The following is a 24266-nucleotide window of genomic DNA, read 5'->3' as shown; positions in this document are numbered from 1 at the left end:
TTAAACTCCACCTAAATTTATGGACCGATTCTCCTTTTCTTCATTATTTTCTCTTCTGGAAGAATAGGAAGGGTTCCCGAAATACGGTATTTGTTTTTCTTGCCAAAAAATTTTCTAGCCAATAAAGGAACTGCCGTTTGGAATTCGTTTAATTTTATTTAATTCTTGGCTAACAAAGTGCATCCTAACTCAAATCAAGAAATCGGAGGAGTTCGCATTGGGTCAGTCCTTTATGCTGATGAAAGCTGAATCCATTTTTATGTGTCGAGAGACCAAGTAGGAATAGGAATGATGGCTCTTTCCACGTGAATCTCATGTAAAAAGGGTAAAAGCATGACTTTTTGTGATTCGAATCGGATAATTTTTTCATCTGATTTGAACTACCACCACTAGTTCTTCTTTTTTCTCAGCCTGAGACAAGATTTTGGAGAAAATAAATATCGAAACAAGTCGGGAAATCGGAAGCTAGACGCTACAGAAATGATCACTTTCAACCCCCCGCACTCCCCACCTTTCCAACAAATGTCAAAATTAAGACCACCTTCAAAAAGTACTAATCGAGTCCTTTCATTTTATACCCCACATGACTATATTTGATGAAAAAAAATCATCGCCGGCGGCGGCTAACGTGCTTAGAGACCGGCTCCGTGCAGCCTCTGTAGAAATAAACACTAGCAGTTCAGTACTGACTTTGTCATCACTTGGTGCACGGTCAACGAGCGTTAGCTCTGTCAGTAAATGATTAAGTTTGGCCGTTTCGCTCACTAATAAGCGCTTAATGAGCTACTCCTTCATCGTCAACAGCGTCTTGCTCATGCAAATAATATTTACCTTAGAGCTTATGGAAATTATAGGTATTTCCGGCAATATTAAGCACCGTGTAGATCGTGTGGAAGCCATATACAGGAGACATTCATATCCCAACAAAAGCAATGTACGAGAGCAGTTCAATAAGTACCCGTGTTGGAAATAAAGACACCATTTTTTCTAAAACATTTTTTTTTATTTTTCAACATAGTCCTCTTTTAGAAAGATACACTTCTCCCATCGTCCCAACGTTCCTGCCATTTTTTTACCATAACCGGACGCGAAAACTGCGGATAAATGTGCTGGTGCGTTGTCGTGGTAAAACAGCACCTTCTTTTTCGGAAAATGCGATCGTGTCTCCTTCAATTTTTTGTCGTAGCAGTCCAATAATTCACTGTAGTATTATTAACTTCATAATCCCAGAATAGGTTAAGTAGGTAGGTATAGGCACCAGCTCCGAGTTGTGGCGGGCCGTTTTGATGCTCTTAAGACTGTGGTGGCAATGGAAAGGAGAAGGAATGGGAATATAGCTGTCTCAGATCTACAGTCAGCCTATCCGTAACTTCGACAGTGTGAATTATAGTATATGACGTGTATGATGGCATTGTTTCCTATAAACCCGGTCCCTTGCAAATCGTCGTAATCCTCTATACGTTTGGCCGCCTGGCCCAAAACCATCATGAGTGCTTTTGTTGTAAAAGGACCAGATCTCCCTTGGCAGGGTCGTGAGTCTTGGTCGTCTGGTGTCAGCGGCCGTCAAGTAGTGCGACCACATTCTACGCTTCAGATTTACCAGTAAGATGCAAACTTCGCCTACCAAGAGACTGCCAACAATGGAGCATCATCTGGCCAGTCCTTCCACCTACTCATTCTCCATTTCTATGATCCACAGAGGGGTGACTTAGACAGTGTCTTTTAAACGGTTTGGTACGTCCGCCCCACCGAGTTTGCCCTCCAGTATCGCCAGTACTTCAGCATTGAATACGTTGGAATATTTAGAAAACTGTACACCTCGGCCACTACTAAATAAATAAAATATTCTCGCTCCGACCCAGTAAGAGGTAGTGTGTGGTAGCCCCGCGATATATCACCGGTCTTACACTTTGCTTAGGTTGGAAAAAACACCGCGTTTGGCATGTCCCCCCTTTCTCTAGAATACTTACATATGCATAGGTCGTCTCAGGATCCAGGCCCAAGAAATCTGATAGCACTGTACAGTACAGTCTATTTAATATGAAGGTGCAGGGGGAGGAGGGAAAATATCTTTCGATCAGGACTGTAGAGCCCTAGTAGCACCTGCACATGCAATTTTTTTTCGATACTATTAAGCTCCTATTGAATTTGCTGGTTAGCCTTTGAACTAATACTTGTGGCCGGGGTTCTGGTTGTGATTACCAAGTCCTTATTAGTGCTTCGCGTTGCTTAGCAGGATGACCCAAAGGCGTGAAGGTTGTCTTATATCGCCACTACTTTGATGTCCTCCTCTTTACTCGTCCGAAAGATTGATCTTGTATGCATCCTCACTTCCTGGGAGAGCACACATGGATCTATTGCCAGGAGTGTTGCTTCTACCAAGCTTCCGATAGAGAAATTTTCACGTGGCGATTCCTTTAAGATCCGTTACTATTAATCTGAAAGGAATCTTTAAGGAACCCCTGTTTTTGGTTCCCGCTGGGATGTGCAAAGCCATAAACGGCTATGCAATATCTATTGTTATGACAGATGTCGCCCCGTGCATCACATACACGGCACTAAAATCAGCCTTTATGCGGGCAAACCCGGCAGCAATGATCGACAGAAGGTACATAGACAACGCGGTATTGCTTAAAATGGAAAAGGAACCTACTTCAAACAATTACGGGACTCTCCCGATGTAAACCGCGGAGTTGGAGCTTACAGATGGGCAATAAGAAGGGCGATATGATTACCCCAGGTGATCAGTCTACACCTTCATAGAGGAAAGCAAATGAGTTCGACTTACTGGCTGATAGCTTCGAGTATTGCAGGGCGTTTAGAACTACTTCAGATGAGACAACTACTATCAGGGCGAGCATGATCCAAGTCGACATTCTCGCCTTAGAACTTAGCGCGTTGTACTGACGCAAAAAAACGCATCACTTACCCAGTTCAGTGCTGAAAAGCTGAAAATACAAGTAAATCAGGTTGATGTAAATAAATCTCTGTAAGATCATAGGTATTCAACGCATGAGGTGTGGAGTAGGATAGATAATGTATCTGATTTCATGGGGAAGGCGGTTACATCCGATTGCCTTGCATGCCACCGGGCTAGTTGATGTTTAGCATGCATGCATTGGCCAGCGGCAAGAGTGAGTCTTGATATGACTGCAGTTTTCTGAAAGTCGGGAAGGATTATACAGCGGATTGCAGCAAAGGCAGGGTCCAGTACGAAAAATCTCACTGAACTCGGTTTGAGCGGGAGGGACGGAAATCGCTTTATCCTTAGATCTAGAGCAATGAATGCTCCTGAGTCAAAGCCTAAAGGAACTTAATCAAGAAGATGTTGAGATCACAGGGGATCCGGAGTAGAGTAAACACCGCACGAACAAGGTGTCAACCTCAAAATTTGAATAGTAAGACCAGTTTCTTCCATTCGGAGCACAGTGCTTATTGTTTACAAATGTTACCTGTATTTTTTGATAAAGGAGGTAAAATTTTCTACTTCGACTGCCGTGCCTATTCCCCATATTTCCTACCGTGGACCGGACAGGCTTGTCAACATTGCAGTTAAAATATCATACATTTTTGGAACTAAGATGATTGAGTTGTTGGTGTCCCATCCTTTTCCATTCAACAGATGCGTTCGCTTGAAGCAACTGGATTTCGTAAGTGAATGGTGTCCGTTAGATTTGGAGACCTAAGTTTTTCATGTGTTTATATAAATCATGGAAAGTGGCCGCAGGTTATTGTTTTTTTCCTGTTGAATATTACTGAGTTCACTTCATCCTGAATACCACAGTGGTCTATCTGGTTATCAAGAGATTTGAGCTTCGGCTTGGCTGGAGTTGTATTTTCGAGCTATCTATAACGAACTTTATAGCAATCGCGTTTCTTGCTAAGAGGAGATGACTGGATTCCTTAGCTGATCCGCTGTTTTCAGCCTTGTGGAAATCTGGTTTTTAGCCTGCCGAGCGAAATAACTGATCACGATGAATTTCTTCTATGTGATGATATGCAATCTATTCGTTGAGTTGGATCTTTCGGTGCTACAATACTGGTCTTCGTTCGTTTTCTCATTGCTAATATCGTTAGGTCCAGCCTAACCAAAATTCAGTTAGGTTTCATTTAAAAAGTTGATAACCATCGTGAAAATGGAGAATAACACTTGAAATGCACAACATGACATCATTACATTGTAATTTCTCCATTTTCCATTTGGAAACAACCCGAAATGACGAAACAAAAGTTCAAATGACCAATTATCTTTCTAGATGTATAATGAATGGGCCATTATTATATATGCGAGTCTATCAAGCATCTTCATATTGGATTTTATCGACTTGAAGAGTTAGACGGGATCGAAAATAAAACAACAGAATTACACTTTGTGTCTTGGCTTGCCGACCGTAAACATTCAATATAAGAAGCTCATCCATATTAGCTTCAATGCACACCAACCTAAGAATGAAAATAGTAAGACAGTTCGCTCAGTCATGGCCACGATTGATGCTAATTTAAAGTGCGGCAAATGATCTAGCCGATCTACGATCAGATCTCGCTAATATCTAGATTGAAAGCATGAGTAATGCGTATGTTGGAGATAGGGGTTTGGTGAAGATGATACTTTCCGGCATTCGGTTACAAGCAGCCATGAATAAAATGCCACCGGTTCAAGACGATGAAGAAGGAAGTCCGACTGAACGTGTGGTTCCCTTCGCCAAAGACTCGACGTAAACACAAAACTACAGACAGACTAGCCGTGTTGCGAAAGATGTTTACACATAAAACCAATTCCCAAATAGCGTGCATAACTAAATACATGAAAATACGTCGGAGATGAAGGTTAAATTCTTGTTGCGCGCATCTGATGATTATCACGATTAATTTCGGGGCATGGTCGTTTACAGGCGACTTAGACTAGTACTGGCCAGAGGCGGAAAGCAGTTGATAGTGGGTGTACTAGTGAAGGAACATTCTATCGGCTTTCATCATGCTTTTTCTCTCTCAATCTTGCTATCATACATAGAGCTGATTACATCATCCTCTCGTGTAGAAGCTTTTTTTGCGGGTTGGATTTCACATGTGCTACGTAAGTTTATCACTGGCATAACATGTCACTGGACAATATCAGCGATAATGATCGACTGGATCGCGATTGTGCGATCATCTATAGCAAACCGATTTACATAAATGGTATGCTCACTGACTAGAACGAATTATAAGTATTATTTGCTTCGGTCTTCCGACTTTTCGCACTGCATTAATTATTTGAATGGATCATTTTGAGATATTCCAAACAGTCCAAAGCTCCAAATTATCGGTTGAATCAATTCAAATTTTCGGAGCTAGCTAAACAGGAAATCAAAAGTTGTCTCTTTCTTCTTAAAATGTGAAGTTTAAGCATACTTGGTCGTTAAGTTCCCATTTTAATGGTGAACATATTCCAGTTTTTATATTATTAGCATTGAAAGGATATTTTTTTTTACGTACAGATATCAGGAAATGATAATAATGACAAAAACTCATTTATATTTCGTTTTATCAGGTAAATCGGAAGATATGATGAGTAAGAAGTGTCAAATGCTGTTCATTATTTTTTTATGGGGGATTTTCAAACCATTGTAAAAGAAGCTATATCGTCTATATGAGCTGGGAAACCATGTAATAGAAGAGGGGATAAATATTGTCATACCCTGTTCAATACGAAGCTGTGGGAGTTTTTTCTGCCTAGAACTCAAGCTCAAAGCCCAGGCTACCATCCTCCAAATCAACTTTATAAGGAGAGCATATGGCAACCTTAATAGGTCAGATGTACTACGAGCATCCTCCTTTTCAACAATCATAAACATCCATGACTATGACCAGAATCGAACCTAGAGCAGGACATCAAGATCCCGACGCAACAATCACTTCGGTCAACGGTGTGATTTGCTTAGTGCAGATGAAAATTTGCAATCATTTTTTATCAGTTAGGAGGATAATAGTAACGGTGAGACTTTAGTACCACTTGTTTTTTTTTGTAAATATTTAAAAAAATATAAAAATTACTGAACTATTGGGTTGGGGAAAAAGAAGTGTCGTATTTGTGATAGAAATTTGACGTTACTTAGAATTATCCGATTTAAGTCAAATATGCGCCGTTTTGTTCGCAAACATGGTGCCATTTAGAAGGCAACTTCATTATGCCCCCCTTATAAACCCCTCTCCTTATTTGCAAAAAACTCAGCCAGTTTTCGCAAGCCTCTTTTGAGGCGAACTTAGTAGCACTAAGAGTGTTTTGCATGGACCAGAAGAGATGGTAATCACTTGGTGCCAAGTCCGGACTATACGGTAGATGCGATAAGACATCCCATCCGAGCTCCCGCAGCTTCTGGTGGATCATCAAAGATGTGTGAGGCCGAGCGTTGTCCTGGTGGAACACAACACCATTCCTACTGACCAATTCTGGCCGCTTCTGGTCAATTGCCTGCTTCAAGCGGTCGAGTTGCTCACAGTAGAGGACCAAATTGAGGGTTTGGCCATAGTTCAGCAGCTCATAGTGGATGATTCCCTTCTAATCCCACCAAACACACAGCAAAACCTTTCTGGCTGTCAATCCGGGCTTGGGCGAGGGTTTGGGGCGGCTCGCCGCGCTTCGATCACGATCTTTTTCGTTTGAGATTATAGTACGTGATCCTCTTTTCATCACCAGTCACCATCCGCTTTGAAAATGGGTCGAATTCGTTCCGTTTCAGCAGTGCATCGCAGACGTTGATTCGGTCCAAGAGATTTTTTGCAACAACTCATGTCGCACCTAAACATCCAGTTTTTTTTGGAATCCAATCTTCTGCAAATGGTTCCAAACGGTTTTATGGTCTATACCCAGTTCCTGGCTAATCGAGCGAATGCTCACATGCCGGTCTACGGTTTCCCTCTTGATGTTAATCCTCAATTTTACTCTGACCTCTCTTCGACAATGCTATAATATAATGCTACGAAAAAAATTATTATTAAATAAAAATTGCTGCATCCCCAAAAAATCAATTTTTTTCAAGCAACCCTTACCTAGAATTTATCGTCTTCCCGGAAATATGCTTTTGCAGTTTTGGTTAGTTTCTGAGAATGGGTCCTTCAGACTCCTACCTTTTGCAACCAATGTCAAAACTAATATTTATTTCAAAAAGTCCTAATCGAAAACTTTGATTTGATATCCCATATGGCTAAGTTGAAGAAAAATGGTGGGGGTGGGTGAAAAAAAATGTTCACCCCTTTTACGTGTAGAGGGACACTCCTTTAATTTCAACGTGGCTAGCAGCACTCACTTAATGTGTAGGGGTTTACACTTCCAACTACCAAATTTCATAATGGGTGTAACCGTTTCTGGGAAAAGTGCGTATGACTGACAGACGGACATTGAACCGATTTTAATGAGGTTTCGTTGAAAACAAAAAAACGAATACTTCATTGATAGTCAATCGTCCTATTACAGCTCAGTTTTTGACTTATCAGAAGCACGTGTCTAATGATTTACTTACCTGAGCTTCCCTAGTTCATGCAAAAAGTAATGCCTTTCTTTTTATCTACCCTGTATATATGTATGTGAACCGGGGACATGTAAGATGGGTCAGTTTTCATCCTTTGAAATAGGGAATAAGGACAAACTCGCACCAATACCTCAATGAGTAAAAAAAATGTTTTTGATTTTTTATTTTAAATTTCCAACATTGTAAAAGAATCTTCAATAACGGAATCTTATTTGCCATTCTGTTTTGATGTAGCAATTTCTGTTGATTGACTGCCAAATCATGTTATGATCAGTCAAATTCCCTTTGATGTGGAAAAAGTAATAGTGACAACATTAATTTGGAAGGGGACTTGTGGTAGAATTACAAAAGAAGGGGGAGACTATGAGTATAAAATAAATAGTAGATATCATATTCTTAAGACTCCAAAATCAATACCAGTATATGGGGAAGAAAGCGGGAACCTTTTACACGATTCGATCTGTTGCTAGGGCATCTAAACTTCTCAATTTTTCCACCGGTATGCGTTGTGATCGGAAGGCGAAAATAGCAGTAGATGGGTCACACATTAAGGAGGGGCGGATATTACATTGCTGGCTATGTCATGCAATGTAATCCACTCTCTCTTGAGGTATTGGCGCCATTGCTTCCAATTCTTGGTTACGTGATAATTTCAGTTGCTGCTACTGTTGACCTTGCGTGGCTGCCTTAGAACGTCTCTTTTTATATGATACTTTGTTTTTGGAGCGCGGATAAGGTTTATATCGGCGTCTGTACCCATAGGCAACCGTATTTTCGTGTTTCAATCGGACATAGGCAGGCGTTGTATTGGGGATGAAACGTATCGCCATCCGTATTCTCCCAAGGCCAATCACATGGTTTTGGAATTGAACCTCCAGTGGTATCTACATATACCTTCAGGGTGAAGAGTTTTGGAGTTGCGCAGTGTACGCGTCCTGCTCCGAGATCGTTGAAATTTCGGTCTGGATGAATTGCCGGAGTGAATCTGTTGTTTAACTGCTCGTACCTCTTCTCGCCGCCCTGCGAGTTGGTTTAGCAATTGTTGAACTAACTGCGTGGTTCTGCTGCTGAAGAAGAGAATTTTTGTACGTCTAACGATGCTTCCATGATGTCAGCTATGCCGGCTGCAGTTTGTAGTGGCTGGCCTTCAATCGTTGCCATAATCGATTGAAGACCAGACGATAGACGTCTTATCCGTGTTTATATATTTGATTTGTTTATTTGAATGGAACATCTGACCTGTGAGTAGACGGTCTCTTCTACCGAGTGCCTGTTCTACTTAACCCTCTAGCAATTAGGTGGTGTAGGTCATTTCCGTAGAAAAGAAGGTAGTTAAAAGTTCTGATTCCAGGCGGGTGCCTGCATGTAATTAGCACTACCACACTCGCTTTATTCATGCGACGAGAAAAATTATCAATAGTACAATTTTTTAATCGGGAGACGTTGCTTAATCCATTGGTATATAGTTTATAAAAGTACTTACAGAAAGATCCTTATAAAATCATTTTCTGAGGCTCCAAATAGATATAATCTTCTATTTGAGTTTCCCGGGATTGGAAGTTTTGTGCATTTCTTTCGCGTTCATTCGATCATGTGGATTATGAGTTTTTTGAGCCTGTTGTTTTGTGAGACCACACTGATTTTCCGAGATTCACCAGGGTACATACTGGCGATCCAGTCGATTAGAGGTACGTGATCCGGGCACCAAGTTCATCATAGTTATTCTGAGTGGTCATTAACACTTTGAACTTGTATAAAGACATCTGGCAGGCTGGTGCGGCAATACATGGACGCGTTGAACAGTTTGGGCGGCACACCCTCCACACCCCCTCTGGGTTCCTAGTCATAGGAACATAGAGGGAATGAGCAGGGCGATGGGCTGGCAAGACGTAGTTAGGTTCTTCGGTGGATGCAGTTGACGCCTCGCTGGCGACTGTGAAGGTTGGAATCTATTTGGATTTGGTCCTCCTTTAACAAGACGCCATTGCGGGTCCTTTTTGATAGGCGCTTATAAATGCGTATGTGAGTATGGCGCTTTGCACGAGGGACTCACCCATAATGGACCATGCCGCCAGATCTTGCATACCTTGTCATTCACATTGCCCAAGTTACGAAGAAAAGAAAGATACCCTCAGACAGTTTCTTTGCGATTATCCGATTCTAATCAGGCCCAGGCCGTGGACACTAGGTGGAAACTTGTTTGCACTGATGAAGGGAACAAGTGGTTCCCGAAATATCGGTATTTGCAAGAATAAATACCCACACCAACGAAAAAGAAACAACAAGTTTTTATTATTTCAACTTATAGAGATCTCTGATTGTAGGGTGAGCGAGATGCTATCCCTCGCAAACATTATCAGCTGATTCTGAAGATCTGGCCCAGTGAGATCCTGCCTTTTTCAAAACAATCACGGCCTTAGATGTTTCAGGAATCAAGACGACGCCCCACAGCGGCGAATGATATCCACCCTCCCTTATTTGAGATGCAAAAAAAATTATGCTTTGACTATTTGTTTGATGAAAAAAATCGCATACCTCAGGATGTGGAGAGGTAACATTAGTGGTTCTGATTAATCTACAAATCTATGGATTAAAAGAAATTGATGTGAATTTATTTCTAGGATTGATTAATTAAAAGGAGCAACAGTGGCAAAAATATTCCAGCGATAGACACTTGACAAAGCTTAAGCTTGAACATATGAAAAAATCAAGTTGAAACTTCCCAAGGACTAAACTAAGATTGGTTGACATATGGAAGAGGCCCAGAAACAAACAACTATCTATTTAAGGGAGCACATCACGATAGGCGGATTCAATGTTGAATGGGTAGACCAGTAAGTCTCAATAATAAGAAGAGAGTGCCTAGTTCGGCACCTAGTAGATACTAACACGCTTTGCGCTGTTGCGTCAATGAGGATCGTGAATGTTAACACAGGCGTCGAGAAAACAGAATGATACGTTTGAACGGAAAATTCCCCGAAAAGTATACAGATCATGCGAAGAAGGGAGAATTGAAGGAAAAGGCATGAAGATTGATGCAATTGTGACTGTATCTCATTTCGCAAGGTGTAAGAGCTCGATCATGTTGAGTTCAAGAATTGAATCCTGGAGTGCTACGGAACAGATGGAGGAGGACTTAACCGAGGTGGATAGTAAATCGCGTCCAAGGTTTCCAATTTATGGGATGTAATCGCTAGACGGCTACCTTCGAAGGTGGTTGTATTTTTTTGAAATCTAGGGCTCGTTATTGGTGTAGGAATGCTCCTTGTTCTGCGATGCCTATCAACTCTCTGGGCCTTACAATTCCTAATTATTCCCATCAATGGCAAAAAAATGTGAAATATTCCGTCATACATTCTGTTGATAATAGATCTGCTGGTTACATATACATTTACTTTGCGTGCTCATATTACGTGATAATTACCAACCAGCGACGACAAATGTGTGTGACAAAAATAAACTTGTTGCAAACAATTTTCATTCACTCGCTTGGCTTCCTGTTATCATTTTTTCGGGTTCATTCTTTATCGCGTTTTCTTCACATTTCGTCTGTTTGAAATTTCGACTGATTGAAACACGACAAATATAAATTTAGAATGCTTGTCGTGTTCGAATCAGCACTTAATGAATTGTTTGGAGTTCATTCTGAGAAAATTGTGGTTCGATGGTTCTTGAATGGCAAGACGAATATTCATTGACGGAATGGTTGTTGCTCCAAGCTTCAAAGATGCTATTCAAGAATCATCTTTCATTAAAGAACAGTACTGAGGCTACGATGCTTCGTACCAATGTATAAAGCCCCTCAAAAATGACGTTAATAAACCGGTTCTGCTAAAATCACATATCACGTGAATGTTTAATCTACACATGACACATTTTACGTTTTTCGTTGCCACCTAGCTTAAATGTCGGGCAAAAAAACCCACCCAGCTGTGTATGAAAGTGAATTAGGCATTTATACGATTTGTACGAAAACGACAACGGTGAACTTCACAAAATGGACTCTCTCTCTTCTTTCCAAGATGCCAACATGCTAATTGGAGATAAGAATACAATCGAGTGGCAACGATGAATATTTTTTTCAAGTAGAGGAATTCGGTCGTATACATTCAAAATCCGTATGGAAACCCGACGAAAATTCAAGATTTTAGCATGTCGCTAATAAATTTACATAAATTAGCATGGGAGCTGGTCAAAAATATCCTTGAATTTTGCTAATGGAGATTTTGCAAGTTTTAAACGTATTCTATCTCTGATTACAAGATCGTCTCAATTTTGAAATATGACCATCTAAGTTTCACGTAGACAGTAGGCATGGAAGATTGATAAACGGTAGACAATGAAAAAAAGCTTAAATACTTGGCTTGCCAATTTTGGGAGTCACTTCCCTATCTTCTCATTTGGATAGACTCGTTGCCTGTTTTACATACTTATTCGTGCAATCCATGGTACAGCTCAATTGGATCCTACACGCAAGCTGGAATTCCATTTTCTAAATAATACCCAAACGCATTAATACTATAATTACCATTTGTGATTTGCTCACAGGGTCATCAACTTTTTAATGTGCCTCTAATATCATCAGTTTACCTTTAAAATGTTGACCACATTTTTGTCGTATTAATAATTTACTTGACTCCATGCATACAGACATACAGGTCTAATCACAGCCTAATGTTAAAAAAGTAACAGTTTTTTCCTACGATTGATACGAAAACATCTATGATGAAATAATGAGAAGATCATCTCATTTTTGCGGATGGTAAACACGCTTCATTTGCAATAAATATTCAGGAAAATTGCTTTCAGTGAAGTCTATTTTTAAACGCATGAAAACACATTTTCAAGTGCCCGACAATGTTTTGATTTTACAAGAAAAAAATAAGATTATCTAATCTTCTTTATCGATTACCATTTGAAGATTGCATTACTTGCGTAATTTGAGCATACAAAAAAATGCTGGATTTCTATTGTTTCGTGATTAAGGCTGGAAAATTGATTATGTATTCTGTGTGCATGGCATTCGATAAGATCTGTCATGGAGACGACAAATTTCGTTATTGCCTAAAATAGTTTTTAATAACAGAATAATTCCATGTAGGCCTAGTGCTATTTGAAAAATGAAAAAGAGCCACACATTGCCTTTTGCTGGCTTAGAATTATCATCGTTGCTAGTTTTTTTTTTGATTAGGGAGGTGAAATGCATTTACGCACAAAGTGCCGGACTTGACTCAGATAGACTACACACCCTGAAGCGTCTAGGACTATTATTAATATTCTGTTAAGGGAAAGTCGCACCGCGTAGTGTACCTATTGATCATAGTATCCCAAGCAAGCCTATAACCGCCAGGAACTTTAGTATGTTCCCTACTTCTAGATCTTTCAACTTTGCAACTGATATTAAGTGTTCTCCCAGATACCTCGACCTGCTTTGCACACGTGTATAGAGGTTTCGTCACACTCCCCACAAAACTTGCAGGCAGTGTCCGTAGATATCCCTAGCTTCCCTAGGTGATAGTTCAGCCGACAGTGACCAGTGAGAATTCCCACTATGATTCGGAGGTTCTTTTGGATGATGTTTAAGCAATCCCAATAAGCACCTTGCATCCCTGGTAGGCCCGGCCAGTATAGTTCCCTCAACCGTTCCTCTTAATTTTTTAGAGTCATAGCCATGAAACCGTTTCCGATTGCACAGAAGGGTTCTGGCTCATGTAAAAGCGTCCCTGCTCCCTTGGTTAGTTCGTCCACTGCCCCGTTGCGACTAGTTCGTCCGCTGCCTCGTTGTTTTCCACCCCAGCATGGCCTGGAACCCAAAATATCCAGACCTTGTTGGACGAGCCGAGTGTATTGAGTCTCTCAAGGCATTCCCATACCAGTTTACAGTTCACCTGGTTGGACCTAAGTGCCTTGTTCGCTGCTTGGCTATCGGTGAGAATAGCTATGTTCTGCCCCCTGTAGTTGCTTTGCAGGAGGCACATTTGTCTATGGCGTATATTTCCGCCTGGAATATGCTAGTATACCTGCCCATTGGCCCGAAGTACATTTTCCTTGGACCAACCACACTGGCACCCGCTCCCTCTGCTGTGAGGGATCCGTCAATGTACCAAGTAATCAGTTCCTGGTTTAAGCCGTATTTCGCAGCCACGCTCTCCCAGTTTGCCTGGTTACTCCAACATGTTAACTTCTTATCGAAGTAAACCCTGTTGGTACCGGTAATTCGGGATACCGCCTAGAAAGAATATCAATCTTCCTTCGATTTAGGCAGCAAATGGAGAGGAGTTAATTCCAGAAGGACCTCCAGGGATGCCGTTGGGCATGTCCTCATTGCTCCACTGATACACACGCAAGCCAGTCTTTGGAGCTTATGTAATTCCCTGGCTTGTGTGTTGAGTTTGGTTTTTTCTGCCCAGATTACCGCTCCATAGGTAGTCATTGGCCTTACTATTGCAGTATATATCCAAAGTAGTATCTTCGGGCTGCAACCCCATTTTTTTCCTGCTATGGACCTAAAAGTCATCAGAGCCCTCGTGGCTTTCCGACATGTGTCTTCCAGAGTAATTTTTGGTCTAGCGTAATTCCCAAATATTTGACCTCTGTTTCTCGTTTTCTGTAATCATGTAATCTTATGGCTACCAGGTGATCAAGCTAACCCTTCCTAGTGAATGGTACTATGGTGGCTTTGGCTGGGTTGAGTCTAGAACTCTAACTCGGGACCATTTAACACATTACCTCAGGCCAAACCTATTCAGTATAGGAGCAAAACGCCGTGAATTCAGGCATCTCTCCTATTCATCTCTCTCATTTTCACATTAAGAATGCCTTGAGTGTAACGTGCCACTCGGCTCCACGTGTCCTCGCTCTGCAACATGACTTCAAAATGGTATCCGAGGACGCCAGGTAACCTTCCATCGAAAGGCGATGGTGCTCCCACCTTCAGTAGAAGAAAAAGGTGTGGCAGGCATTATCCATCACGCCCTTGTACCGTGATTTAGCGATTGTATACAGGTGAGATTGAAAATACTCATGTCCGCTAAGCAACTGGGTTAGGTAACAGTCAACCTCACCGCTGGGCAGAATGGAGGGCGATCGGAATAACTCCTCTGATCACCATTTCAGCTAGCTTCGAGGCGGTAGGGTGAAGTGGGGTGATGTACAACCCTGTTGATATCTGGTATGTACATCGAAATTTAACAGAACCACATACTGGCAACTGTTTCTGTTGGCAGTACCTTGTTTTTAATAGAAAACACATGGGGTAAGACGCAGGCTTGGTCTTTTTCTTTAGTCTTTGTCCCGTTCACAAGCGGGGTCTGCTAGTCGTGATCGGTTTCACCATTTGACTCTATCAAATGCCTGATCTGAATGTAATTTCGAGGTTTTTAAAACTCCATCCAGCGTATCAAGCTACCGTTGTTTCGGCCTGTCTTTTGGTCGTTTACCAACGACTTCAATGTTAAAACTAATCTTGACAGGTGAATTCTCGTTAGCGCGAATTGCGTGACCATACCATCGAAGACGCCCCTCTCTCAATTTTTCCACGATCGGTGCAACCCTATAACGATCGCGGTTTGGTGAAAGGCGATTATCCGATTTCGCTCCGTCCGGCTAGCGAAAGATTCGAGTTGGTTCCCTCCACTTTATCACGGCATTTAAAGAAGTTTAACGCGCAGTTTTACCAACGTTACAGATGACGAAGGGCTTAGTTTTCTTTTTCAAATTAATTGCCAGTCTTGGGGAAACACGGTAGTTTTCCTAATTTTAAACTAAAATCTCTTTTTTTCTTCGTTCTTGTATGATCCGCCCATGTTTAATTGGTCATTTTTCCCGATTTAGATATTTAATTCGCCTGAGGAAAATGAACTGGTGTTGTACGATGTGAAATAAGCGAAAATGAATTATGGTCTATCCATCAATGATATTCGTAGCCTGGCTTACGAATATGGAAGAAAGTGTGCGATGTCGGAACGATGGACGGGAGCTGGTAAACCGACCACGGATTGGTATTACACCTTCATGGGCCGCCATCCCAATATATGCTTGCGGAAGTGACAATCAGCCAGTATGCAATGATAAAAAGGATTTTGCAGAGAATCGGTGGCCGACTTTTTCATTAATTTGAAAGCTATTTGGAGGAGATGCAATTTCCGGAACACCGAATCTGGAATATCGCCGAAAGTGACTGCTCAACTGTACCGATCCCTCCCAAGAAAGTGGTCACACAGAAAGGGACCAAACTTAATTCTTTTACCGTAAGTGAGCGAGGGACCAACGTAACCGTTGCCGTCAGTGTAGGCGCTTCTGGCAATACCATTCCCCCTTTTTTTGTTTCCCCGCAAAAACATGGAATCCATTTTCTTGGAAAATTCACCGCTAGGATCTGTTGAATATGCAACTGAAAGCGGCCGGATGAGAGTAACGGGTTTTGTCGTTTTCCTGAACCATTTCATCAAGTTCATTTCGGCCTACGTCGAGGGTCACAAAGAGCACCACTCGCCGACAGTGGCGATTGTGTGCCTCAGCCAGTTTTACCGCTTGGAACACCTCCTCAATGGCATCAATTGTGGATCGCTCCCCGCAGCACGTATTGCGTCAGTCAGTCATGGCTTGATCAGCTTCTCAAGCAGCTTCCCCGGTGTGCCCAACATACTGAGCGAACGGTACGCTGAAGGCGCCTCAAGGCCGCGTTTGTACTTATCAGCATAATTCTCGCAAGGTTCCAGCGGGAGGGAAAAACAACCGCTGGCAGATATGCATTGAATGCGTCGAGTAGTATTTAGTACGAGTTTCAACATTTCTCTGGGAATACCATACGGTCCTGGTGTTTTTTGTATTTCCTAGACAGGACCGCCTCCTTTACGTCCTTTGCAGTGAAGAGTGGGCGTTCCTCAGTGTTCACGCCTTTATCGACAGCGTCAGTTTGGATGAGGTATACAGTAAAAAGTGCCTACACGGTTTCTTCCACCTTCGCTGCTTCCATAGAACAGGGTGATCGATGAACACCGAGTTTTTTGTAAACCAGGTTATATCCGAGGCCCAATGGCTCTGTTCACATCGCCAGACGGGTGCCTTCAGGGATAGTGTCCTCGGAACCAGAGCGTCGGAATGTCGGAGTGCTACTGATATTCAGAACAATAAGTCCAATTCTAGAATCTGTATGCTTCGAAATTCTGGTTGAGGCATATTCCATTTGAGGGCTCTATCGTTAAAATCTCCTGTGACTAAAATTTTCAATTCCGTGTTTAAAATCTCGTCTTCCAAGGCGGCGAGCCTCTTCCGATAGGCTTGTATAGATTCGTTCGGTATGAGGTAAACGCCGAAAAGCATCACTTCCGCACAACAAACCCAAACGAAGCCGTCTCCTCGACCGTGGGCCCGCACTCGCAAGTTAATCGTATCTCTCACCCAGATCGCAGCAGTGCCAAATATATCTTCTTTCTTTCTGCAGACCGCGGCCCTTGCAAAGGACACAGCGGGTTCGCCACATTTGTAACACAAAGTGCTTCTGTCTTGCCCCTTGCAAGCCCCTGCTATATGTCCGTATGACCAGCACTTAAAACAGCGGGTTGGAACTGTCCTTCGGCTTATTCTGCAAATAATCCACTCGACCGCAATGGAGAATTTGGCTCGCTGTCTTCTCGGAGATAGTAACAGTGGCCAATTTTTGTCCTTAGGAGTTGGCAGGCATAACTCCCAGCTTAAGGTTGTTCACATCCAGGCAATCCCTTTTAATCGCCTCTTCCATCTCTTTCATATTCGTGAGGTAATCCAGATCCCTTATTTCAAGGGAGCACATGGATTCTAGGCTGGAAACCACTGCTTTCGTGCCTAAAATGCCCTAGACTGTCTCGTAGAAGGTTATCCGGAATTAACGGGGATTTATATGCAGATGATGAGTACGTTGGTTTTGAGCTATGAAAGGACAAAATATCAAATGGAACTGCCTTATTCTTTTAGTCCACTTAACATATGAATTTATAAATGATCTTATAGGAAACATTAACATAATTTTTTTAATTTTTATTTTCAGATTACACACAGAAATCGAACAGTTCTATCAATATAGCCTTCCAACACCAGCCGAACATGCCCTACGCAACGAAGTCGTACTACGAATTGAAGATGTTGTTCACAAGCTATGGCCAAATGCCCGTGTCGAAATATTCGGTTCATTTCGCACAGGTTTATTCTTACCAACGTCTGATATTGATTTGGTTGTAATCGGATTATGGGAGAAACTTCCACTTCGTACACTTGAGACTGAATTAATTGAGCGAGGAATCGCAAATACGGTGCGAGTCCTTGACAAAGCATCCGTTCCAATTATCAAATTAACAGATCGTGCCACACAAGTTAAAGTCGATATATCATTTAATATGCAATCGGGAGTACGATCGGCTGAATTAATAAAGGAGTATAAGCGAATGTACCCGGTACTATCGAAATTGGTCCTAGTCCTAAAGCAATTTTTATTACAACGTGATCTCAATGAAGTTTTTACAGGTAAGTTAGATCGATTTTGATGAAAAAAGATATGCAGAAGAAATTGCTGTATTTATGCTCATTGTTATCACTCCCTTTACATAATCCAGATGAAACAACTCCCTCAAACTCCTGAGTGAGAGGCTAGATGGAAACAGACACATTTTTAAGATTCTCCTGTCATTTTCAAAACTGACGGTCTTTTTTATTGGCTCAATAAGCGGCATTGGATTTAGAAGGATCACGAATTTCTTGCTGATATTTTGATCGTATTCCTTCAATTGAAGAAGTGGATAGGGAGCTTTATTCACGGCCCAAAACGCCATGGTTTGCGCCTTTATATAAACCACGTTTTTGCATTAGATTCTCCGGCATATGACAATTACTAAATCACCGATTGTATAGCATTGAAAATTCCAGAGTTTGAAAGCTTCCTTTTGGATATCCCTTATGTTGTTCCGGCACCAAAACGACATTTTTTTTTTATTAAGAAGCCATTCTAACATTCGGAAAGACATTTTTGAAATCGAATAATGCTCGTTGTCCAATTAGTAAAGGCCCGTCAATTATGATGACAAAGTGGTTGAGATAATACAACGATAGTATGGATAAGGCATCAATTTTATTTCACCTTATTATCAGTTATCAGTTTTCTGTCAATAAACTTTTGGAATCTGTAAATTGTAATTGATACGATAAGTAAAGTAAGAAAGGTAAACATCTAGTCGTTGCCGTCCTGTGCGGTGCGATGATTATTACGATCTTATTCCCATTTGAAGCTTTGTCGGTACCCTCTCCGATAACGGTCTTTGATCTCCCGAGGATTTTGTCTTCATTCTGCTCTGGATGCGGTAGCTCCCCCAGTTTCGCTGTCTACTGAGTGCTTCCATCTGCCTCGGAGTGTTCCTGGTGGTCGCTTTCCTTCTATCTTGGCATACAAGCAGACGCCAAGCATACGCCAAGCATACGCTCTACATGGCCTGTCTAATGGAGGTTACGAATGATGGAGACCTTTCCATTTTGAGATTCGAGCTACACACTCAAATAAGCGCACAGTGTTCATCTGATCGTTGCAATTGTATTAAGTGTGCAAGTTCTCCGTTTTGAAAAGAAAGTCCGAAGCTGAAGAAGCATTTTCAACTTTTTCCCTCTGTCACTGGATACAGCTTGCCGATTTGTCTACGTGTCCAGCGAAGAATCTTAGTTGCGATTGCAACGAAAACCAAGCTTGGAAATAAAACGAGGACCACAAACACCGTTTTGAGATCAATTAAGTCGACCAAGGTTTATGAAATTTCAGTTCTAAAGGAAATACAACCCCAACACTAAATTTAATACACCCGTGGAATCGAAGTTGAAAGCAGGCACCGACCCAGTTTTTGTCTAAGAAGTTTTTTCAGTATAAAGTTGAGCAGGCTGAGGCATTTTGCGCATCTCGTGATCTCCTCTTGATATTGGGGCTCGAGTGGTTCCGTTTTGAGGGTGAGTTCCGCTACAATCGTGGTGCTGTTGGATTTCCCGCTCTAGTATGTTTCTACTCGTTGTGGGACTCGATGGATTCTTCGTTCAACGCTGCAGGCTCCTTCGGGACCCCCCATATCCGCAGTGGCGGTCCGAATGCCACCGTTTTGGCGGCGTAAACCGAAGGATTGGTTCCGCAGGGTTGGAGGCGCAGTTCGCGCTCGCGGGCATCACTACTGACGCCACGTGCTCGTCAGCTTGGATGAGGAGTCGATTGGGCTTGTCGTGTTCTGACGCAAAGTTGAAGGGCACCCTTATCAAGCGACTGTCGGTAGGTGAGTCAGCAAAGCTGAATCACGTTAGCGAACACCGCTGACAAGATCCATGAGGTCCATGTGCTCCCGTGCCCCCAGTCAAGGATCTGTGTAGAGTTTTGGGCATGTTAAATTTTTATCGTCGTTTCTTGTCCAAAGCCGCACAACATCAAGCGATCCTCAACGCTTACTTGTCTGGGCCGAAGACCAAAGACTCGCACCTGATTGCATGCTCTACAGAAGCCGTCCAGGCATTTGAGCTAGCCAAACGGAGCTGGCGGAAACTACACTCCTGGCATTAACTCAGCCAGATGCAGATGTCTTCGTCGATGCCTCAGACATCGCAGCAGCTGCTGCCTTTCACCAAATGGTGGAGGAATCTGACAGCCGTTGAGCTTCTTTTCCAAGCAATTGAATGCAACTGAACGATTGTGAGGTATTAGCCGCGAACATGGCAATCAAATACTTCGATGTTGCCTAGAAGGCGGACCATTTACAGTGTTCACGCAATACAAAAATGTGGTGGTAAGAAAAGTGGACTGAGGAGTATCCACTGTTACCGATTCCAGACAACCAGGGCAGGTCAGGTTACCTGATGCTGCGAGCGGTAAAGTTTAATTGTACTTCGAAATTCCAGAGTAAAAAATTTACCTTATTTTGAAAGGATATAATAGGAATGAGCATCCAAAATTAGCCTATGCTCAACAAGAGAGATAGAAGAAAATGAGCCTACGTTCAACTTAATATAAAAAAATTAAAACTTTTTAACAGATCTTTGAGGATATTCCTTTCCGGAAACCAACCCCAAATATCCTGCAAAACTCTTTAATGGCAAATCTACAAAATGTGCTCAATAGAAGAATCATGGAAAGAGTCCTTCACTGCCGCAGAATAGGATAAATAAGCAAAACGCAAAGAAAGAAAACGTGAGAATCCACTATTCTTTGCCTGGAATCCGTGAATGAAATGAGAATGTGCCATTGGGCGCGGCCGGATCCAGAACCTAGCTGCAATCCCTATTATCCAATCAAATGCTACAAAGGGAGAATATGAAAACAAAATCCAGACGAAGTCGGCGCCAATCCAATCTTCGCAGCTTGAGGTTGGAAAATTGACTGGAGATAAAGTATTGGGGACAGCCAAGCACAGCCTCACCCTGCATACCTCTGTTTTCGACCTAATACTTGCCACTGGCCAACATCCTTCTCCCAACTACGAAGAAAAGACGACCATGAGTATCGATACGCAAACCAATCACAAGTTTCGACGTGACGCTGTGTTTGGAACCGAACACTTGTGAACTCGGGTGCTGTGATAAAGGGCGAGAAATCCATGATGGTGGATAGCATCCTCGAACTCATTCTTTTTCAGTTTCTGGTAGTTTAGGGGATGTTTCAGTAGAACTTCACTTAAATGATTTGTGCCGAATTCGGCCATCCTCAATATTTCGTCCTTTTCCAGTTCAGGGGTCAGATTGTGAGAACCAAATTTCCGCATAAGCGATTGCAAATTATTAGACATCTTTCATTTTGGTTGGTAGATGGTGATGATTACTTCGTTGGAGATGGTACTTGGCTGCATCTCCAGGCATTCTAACAAGTTCCCTTGAAGATAATTTAATTCCTCAATATGGAAAGTCCTCAGCAGCAATCAAATCTCAAGCCAAAGTACGAACGGTGAACTTTGGTTACCAGGCGCCCCCAGTTTCAGCAACCGTCTTTCGCTCTGAATTCATCGATGGGAAACCTGAAATCTAGACCTAGATTCTCCGCTTATTCAATTGGGAATCAATCCAATCGAGACCAACTTCTTAATGGACAAAGCATGCCCCAGCACTCTCGTCCCTGCGTTCCACTTGGCACCACCCGCTGACGCCAAAGTCTCATCCACTGGTAAGCATTTGCCTTTGGCTAAAAACTGTCTCGAGGCAAAACAATGCCTGCCATCCTACAACCGTCAGGCAAACCTTCGCATTATACCCGAGTGGCTGGAAAAAGATCGTCCAGGGAATCTCTTACTAAGGACGTACTGAAACTTGTCAACGAAAATGCTAGCAAAAAAGGCCAACGGACAATGACTAAGTGTTGATTTGCAGCCAAGGCTATCGAAAATGATTGATTGATTCTGGGTTACAGCTAAGGACAGTAACTGACGTTCTGAAAGAATTTGGAATTCAGAACAACTTTAACATCACCAACTCGATGGTGCTAGGGAGGCAGAATAAAAGAAAAGGTCGATAGGCTGGAAATTTTCCGTACTTTCGCTGTTCTTGCATTGAATAAACTAGCCTCGCTCCTGCATGGCGGTTTGAAAGGTCCTGCAAGTTGTACTGGCTAACAACGTAGGAATTTTTATGGTGCTCTGCTTGTTTCCGGTAGGACAAACCCTAGCGGAACATTTATAATAACTATTCAGAATATCAAAAATAAAGTAATGGGGGTTACAACGAGTTCCACTGTTAACAGCCGCCGGGAAATTTCTAACATCAAAACGGGAGGAATAAGACTATTATCTAGAACGGATCGAACTACAGATCCTCAACTGGCCACCAAAAAGGAGAGACGAAATCGAATTCGAGTTCGGAAAAGGGGCAATAAGAAAAGATTGTAAACTTCGAGCTGCGTAACACCTTTTCGTCGGAAAAAAAGATGGCGAATTAAGTAAGTCATTTCACTGGACTTCTGCGCGTGGTGCGATTATTCCCTGCACTTGCCGAGTTCGCAGACCTGGTGATTTTTGTCTGTAAAGTCGCTTCTTTGCTCGACGAAGTTTGTGGCTGGTGCAGAGTATCTTTCCATTCCGTTGCTAGCTTACAATCAATCATCATCAAATCAGTCGTTCCGATTTCATCATTTGGTGGATTGTGGTGGTCGTGCCAAAATAATTCATAACACCATTGGCATCGCAAGGTATGACGTCAGTTATGTCATTTGACTCTAAGACCTTAAATGCTATTTAGTAAAATTTTATCTATCATTGTTGGATGTTGAAAATCCACATCTTTCAAATCCCTGTTTCAGTTACTAGACGGGATCGTCGTCATCCCAACTAGCCTTCACAGTGAAGAAAGTCTTTCAACCTCTATTGGAACGTGATTAATTTGATAGGAGCAAAGGAGATGCAATTTCTGCTGCGTTATAAAATCATTGCCAAAATATAGGATTTAATTTTCTACTAGATTTTCACATTTTCCATTTCATTCCAGGCGGCATTTCTTCGTATTCGTTAATATTAATGTGTATAAGTTTCCTGCAATTGCATCCACGTCAAATAGACCATGAAACGGCAAATCTAGGTGTCTTACTGCTGGAATTCTTTGAACTCTACGGCAGAAAATTTAATTATATGAAGACTGGTAAGTTGATAACCTCCTCGCATAAATATTTGCTTGTGAAAATATCAATTCTGATGGTTCCATTATATATTTCAGGAATAAGTGTAAAAAATGGCGGCCGGTATATACCCAAAGAGGAACTTCAGCGTGAGATGATCGACGGCCATAGACCGTCACTGCTCTGCATTGAAGATCCTCTAACTCCCGGCAACGATATTGGCAGATCATCGTATGGTGCCCTTCAGGTCAAGCATGCATTTGAATACGCCTACGTTACATTATCACAGGCCGTTTCGCCGCAAAACACGACAGCCAACGATTGTTCAAAGAATTCAATATTGGGTCGAATAATACTGGTGACGGACGAGGTGATTGACTATCGACGGTGGATCAAAGCCAACTACGAGCTGTGTCATCCTTTAGCGCCGGTTTCGTCGAGTCTGCACGGGCATTCGGTGACGAACGATAACTATCGACGACGTGGCAGTGTGTCGAGTACGGGAGAGGAGAGTACAGACAGTGAACCAGATCAGCATGCGAATTCACGGGACATATCGCCAACTGGCGTGCCATTGACAGCAGGTACGGATATAAGAATGCATCCGTTTCCTTATGCGGGTGGTTTACAGCAAACTATGCACTCTGATGAATTGCAATCGATTGGCGAAGAAAATCAACACTTTGTACAAGCGCAGACTGGTATGGTGAGTAGAAGAAAATTCAAATTACAGCTTTTTGTTTGTCACAATTGAATTTTCCGAAATGTCACCCTCGTCCGCTACTAGCTAACTAGTCGTGTTTAGAACAGCGCTTTGTCCCCCTTTTCGAATGTCCAGATTCATGTCCATGTCATGCCGATTTGAGGATGAATATTCAAGCATTTCATAAAGGCTAGCCACACTATTGAGACCTGTGAGAGCTGCGCACTTTGCATACTTTGCTCGTATAACCACAATTAGTTGCATTATTTTTCTGAGAATATCGAATCAAGTGATTGCCAGGGAGAGGCGACTATGTGCTTTCGTTCTAACTGGATTAGGACACGATTAGCTTAAAACTTGATGTAAACTAATACGTAAGATCGTTGTGATCCCTTTGTGATGTCAATTGTCCCAAGCTTTCACTCCCTTGGCATTATGTGTTTTGTCCACTTCACCCTGTTTTGAGTGG

The 24266-nt window shown here is 42.2% G+C and overlaps 1 protein-coding gene across 1 annotated transcript in view; it reads left to right on the top strand.

Annotated features, from left to right (window-relative positions):
- The window catches only part of LOC119654175 (non-canonical poly(A) RNA polymerase protein Trf4-1-like), a 36570-nt gene that overhangs the window by 10058 nt on the left and 2246 nt on the right, over positions 1-24266 (top strand). The window contains exons 2-4 of the mRNA XM_038059360.1: positions 17536-18008; positions 22968-23117; positions 23193-23800. Of these exons, the coding sequence (XP_037915288.1) occupies positions 17536-18008; positions 22968-23117; positions 23193-23800 (1231 nt within the window). The remainder of the gene's footprint in view (positions 1-17535; positions 18009-22967; positions 23118-23192; positions 23801-24266) is intronic.

This window comes from Hermetia illucens, chromosome 4 (genome assembly GCF_905115235.1).
Source record: "Hermetia illucens chromosome 4, iHerIll2.2.curated.20191125, whole genome shotgun sequence".
Lineage (NCBI taxonomy): Eukaryota > Metazoa > Arthropoda > Insecta > Diptera > Stratiomyidae > Hermetia > Hermetia illucens.
Note: the sequence above shows the minus strand (reverse complement) of the source record. Positions and strands in the feature narration are given on the sequence as shown.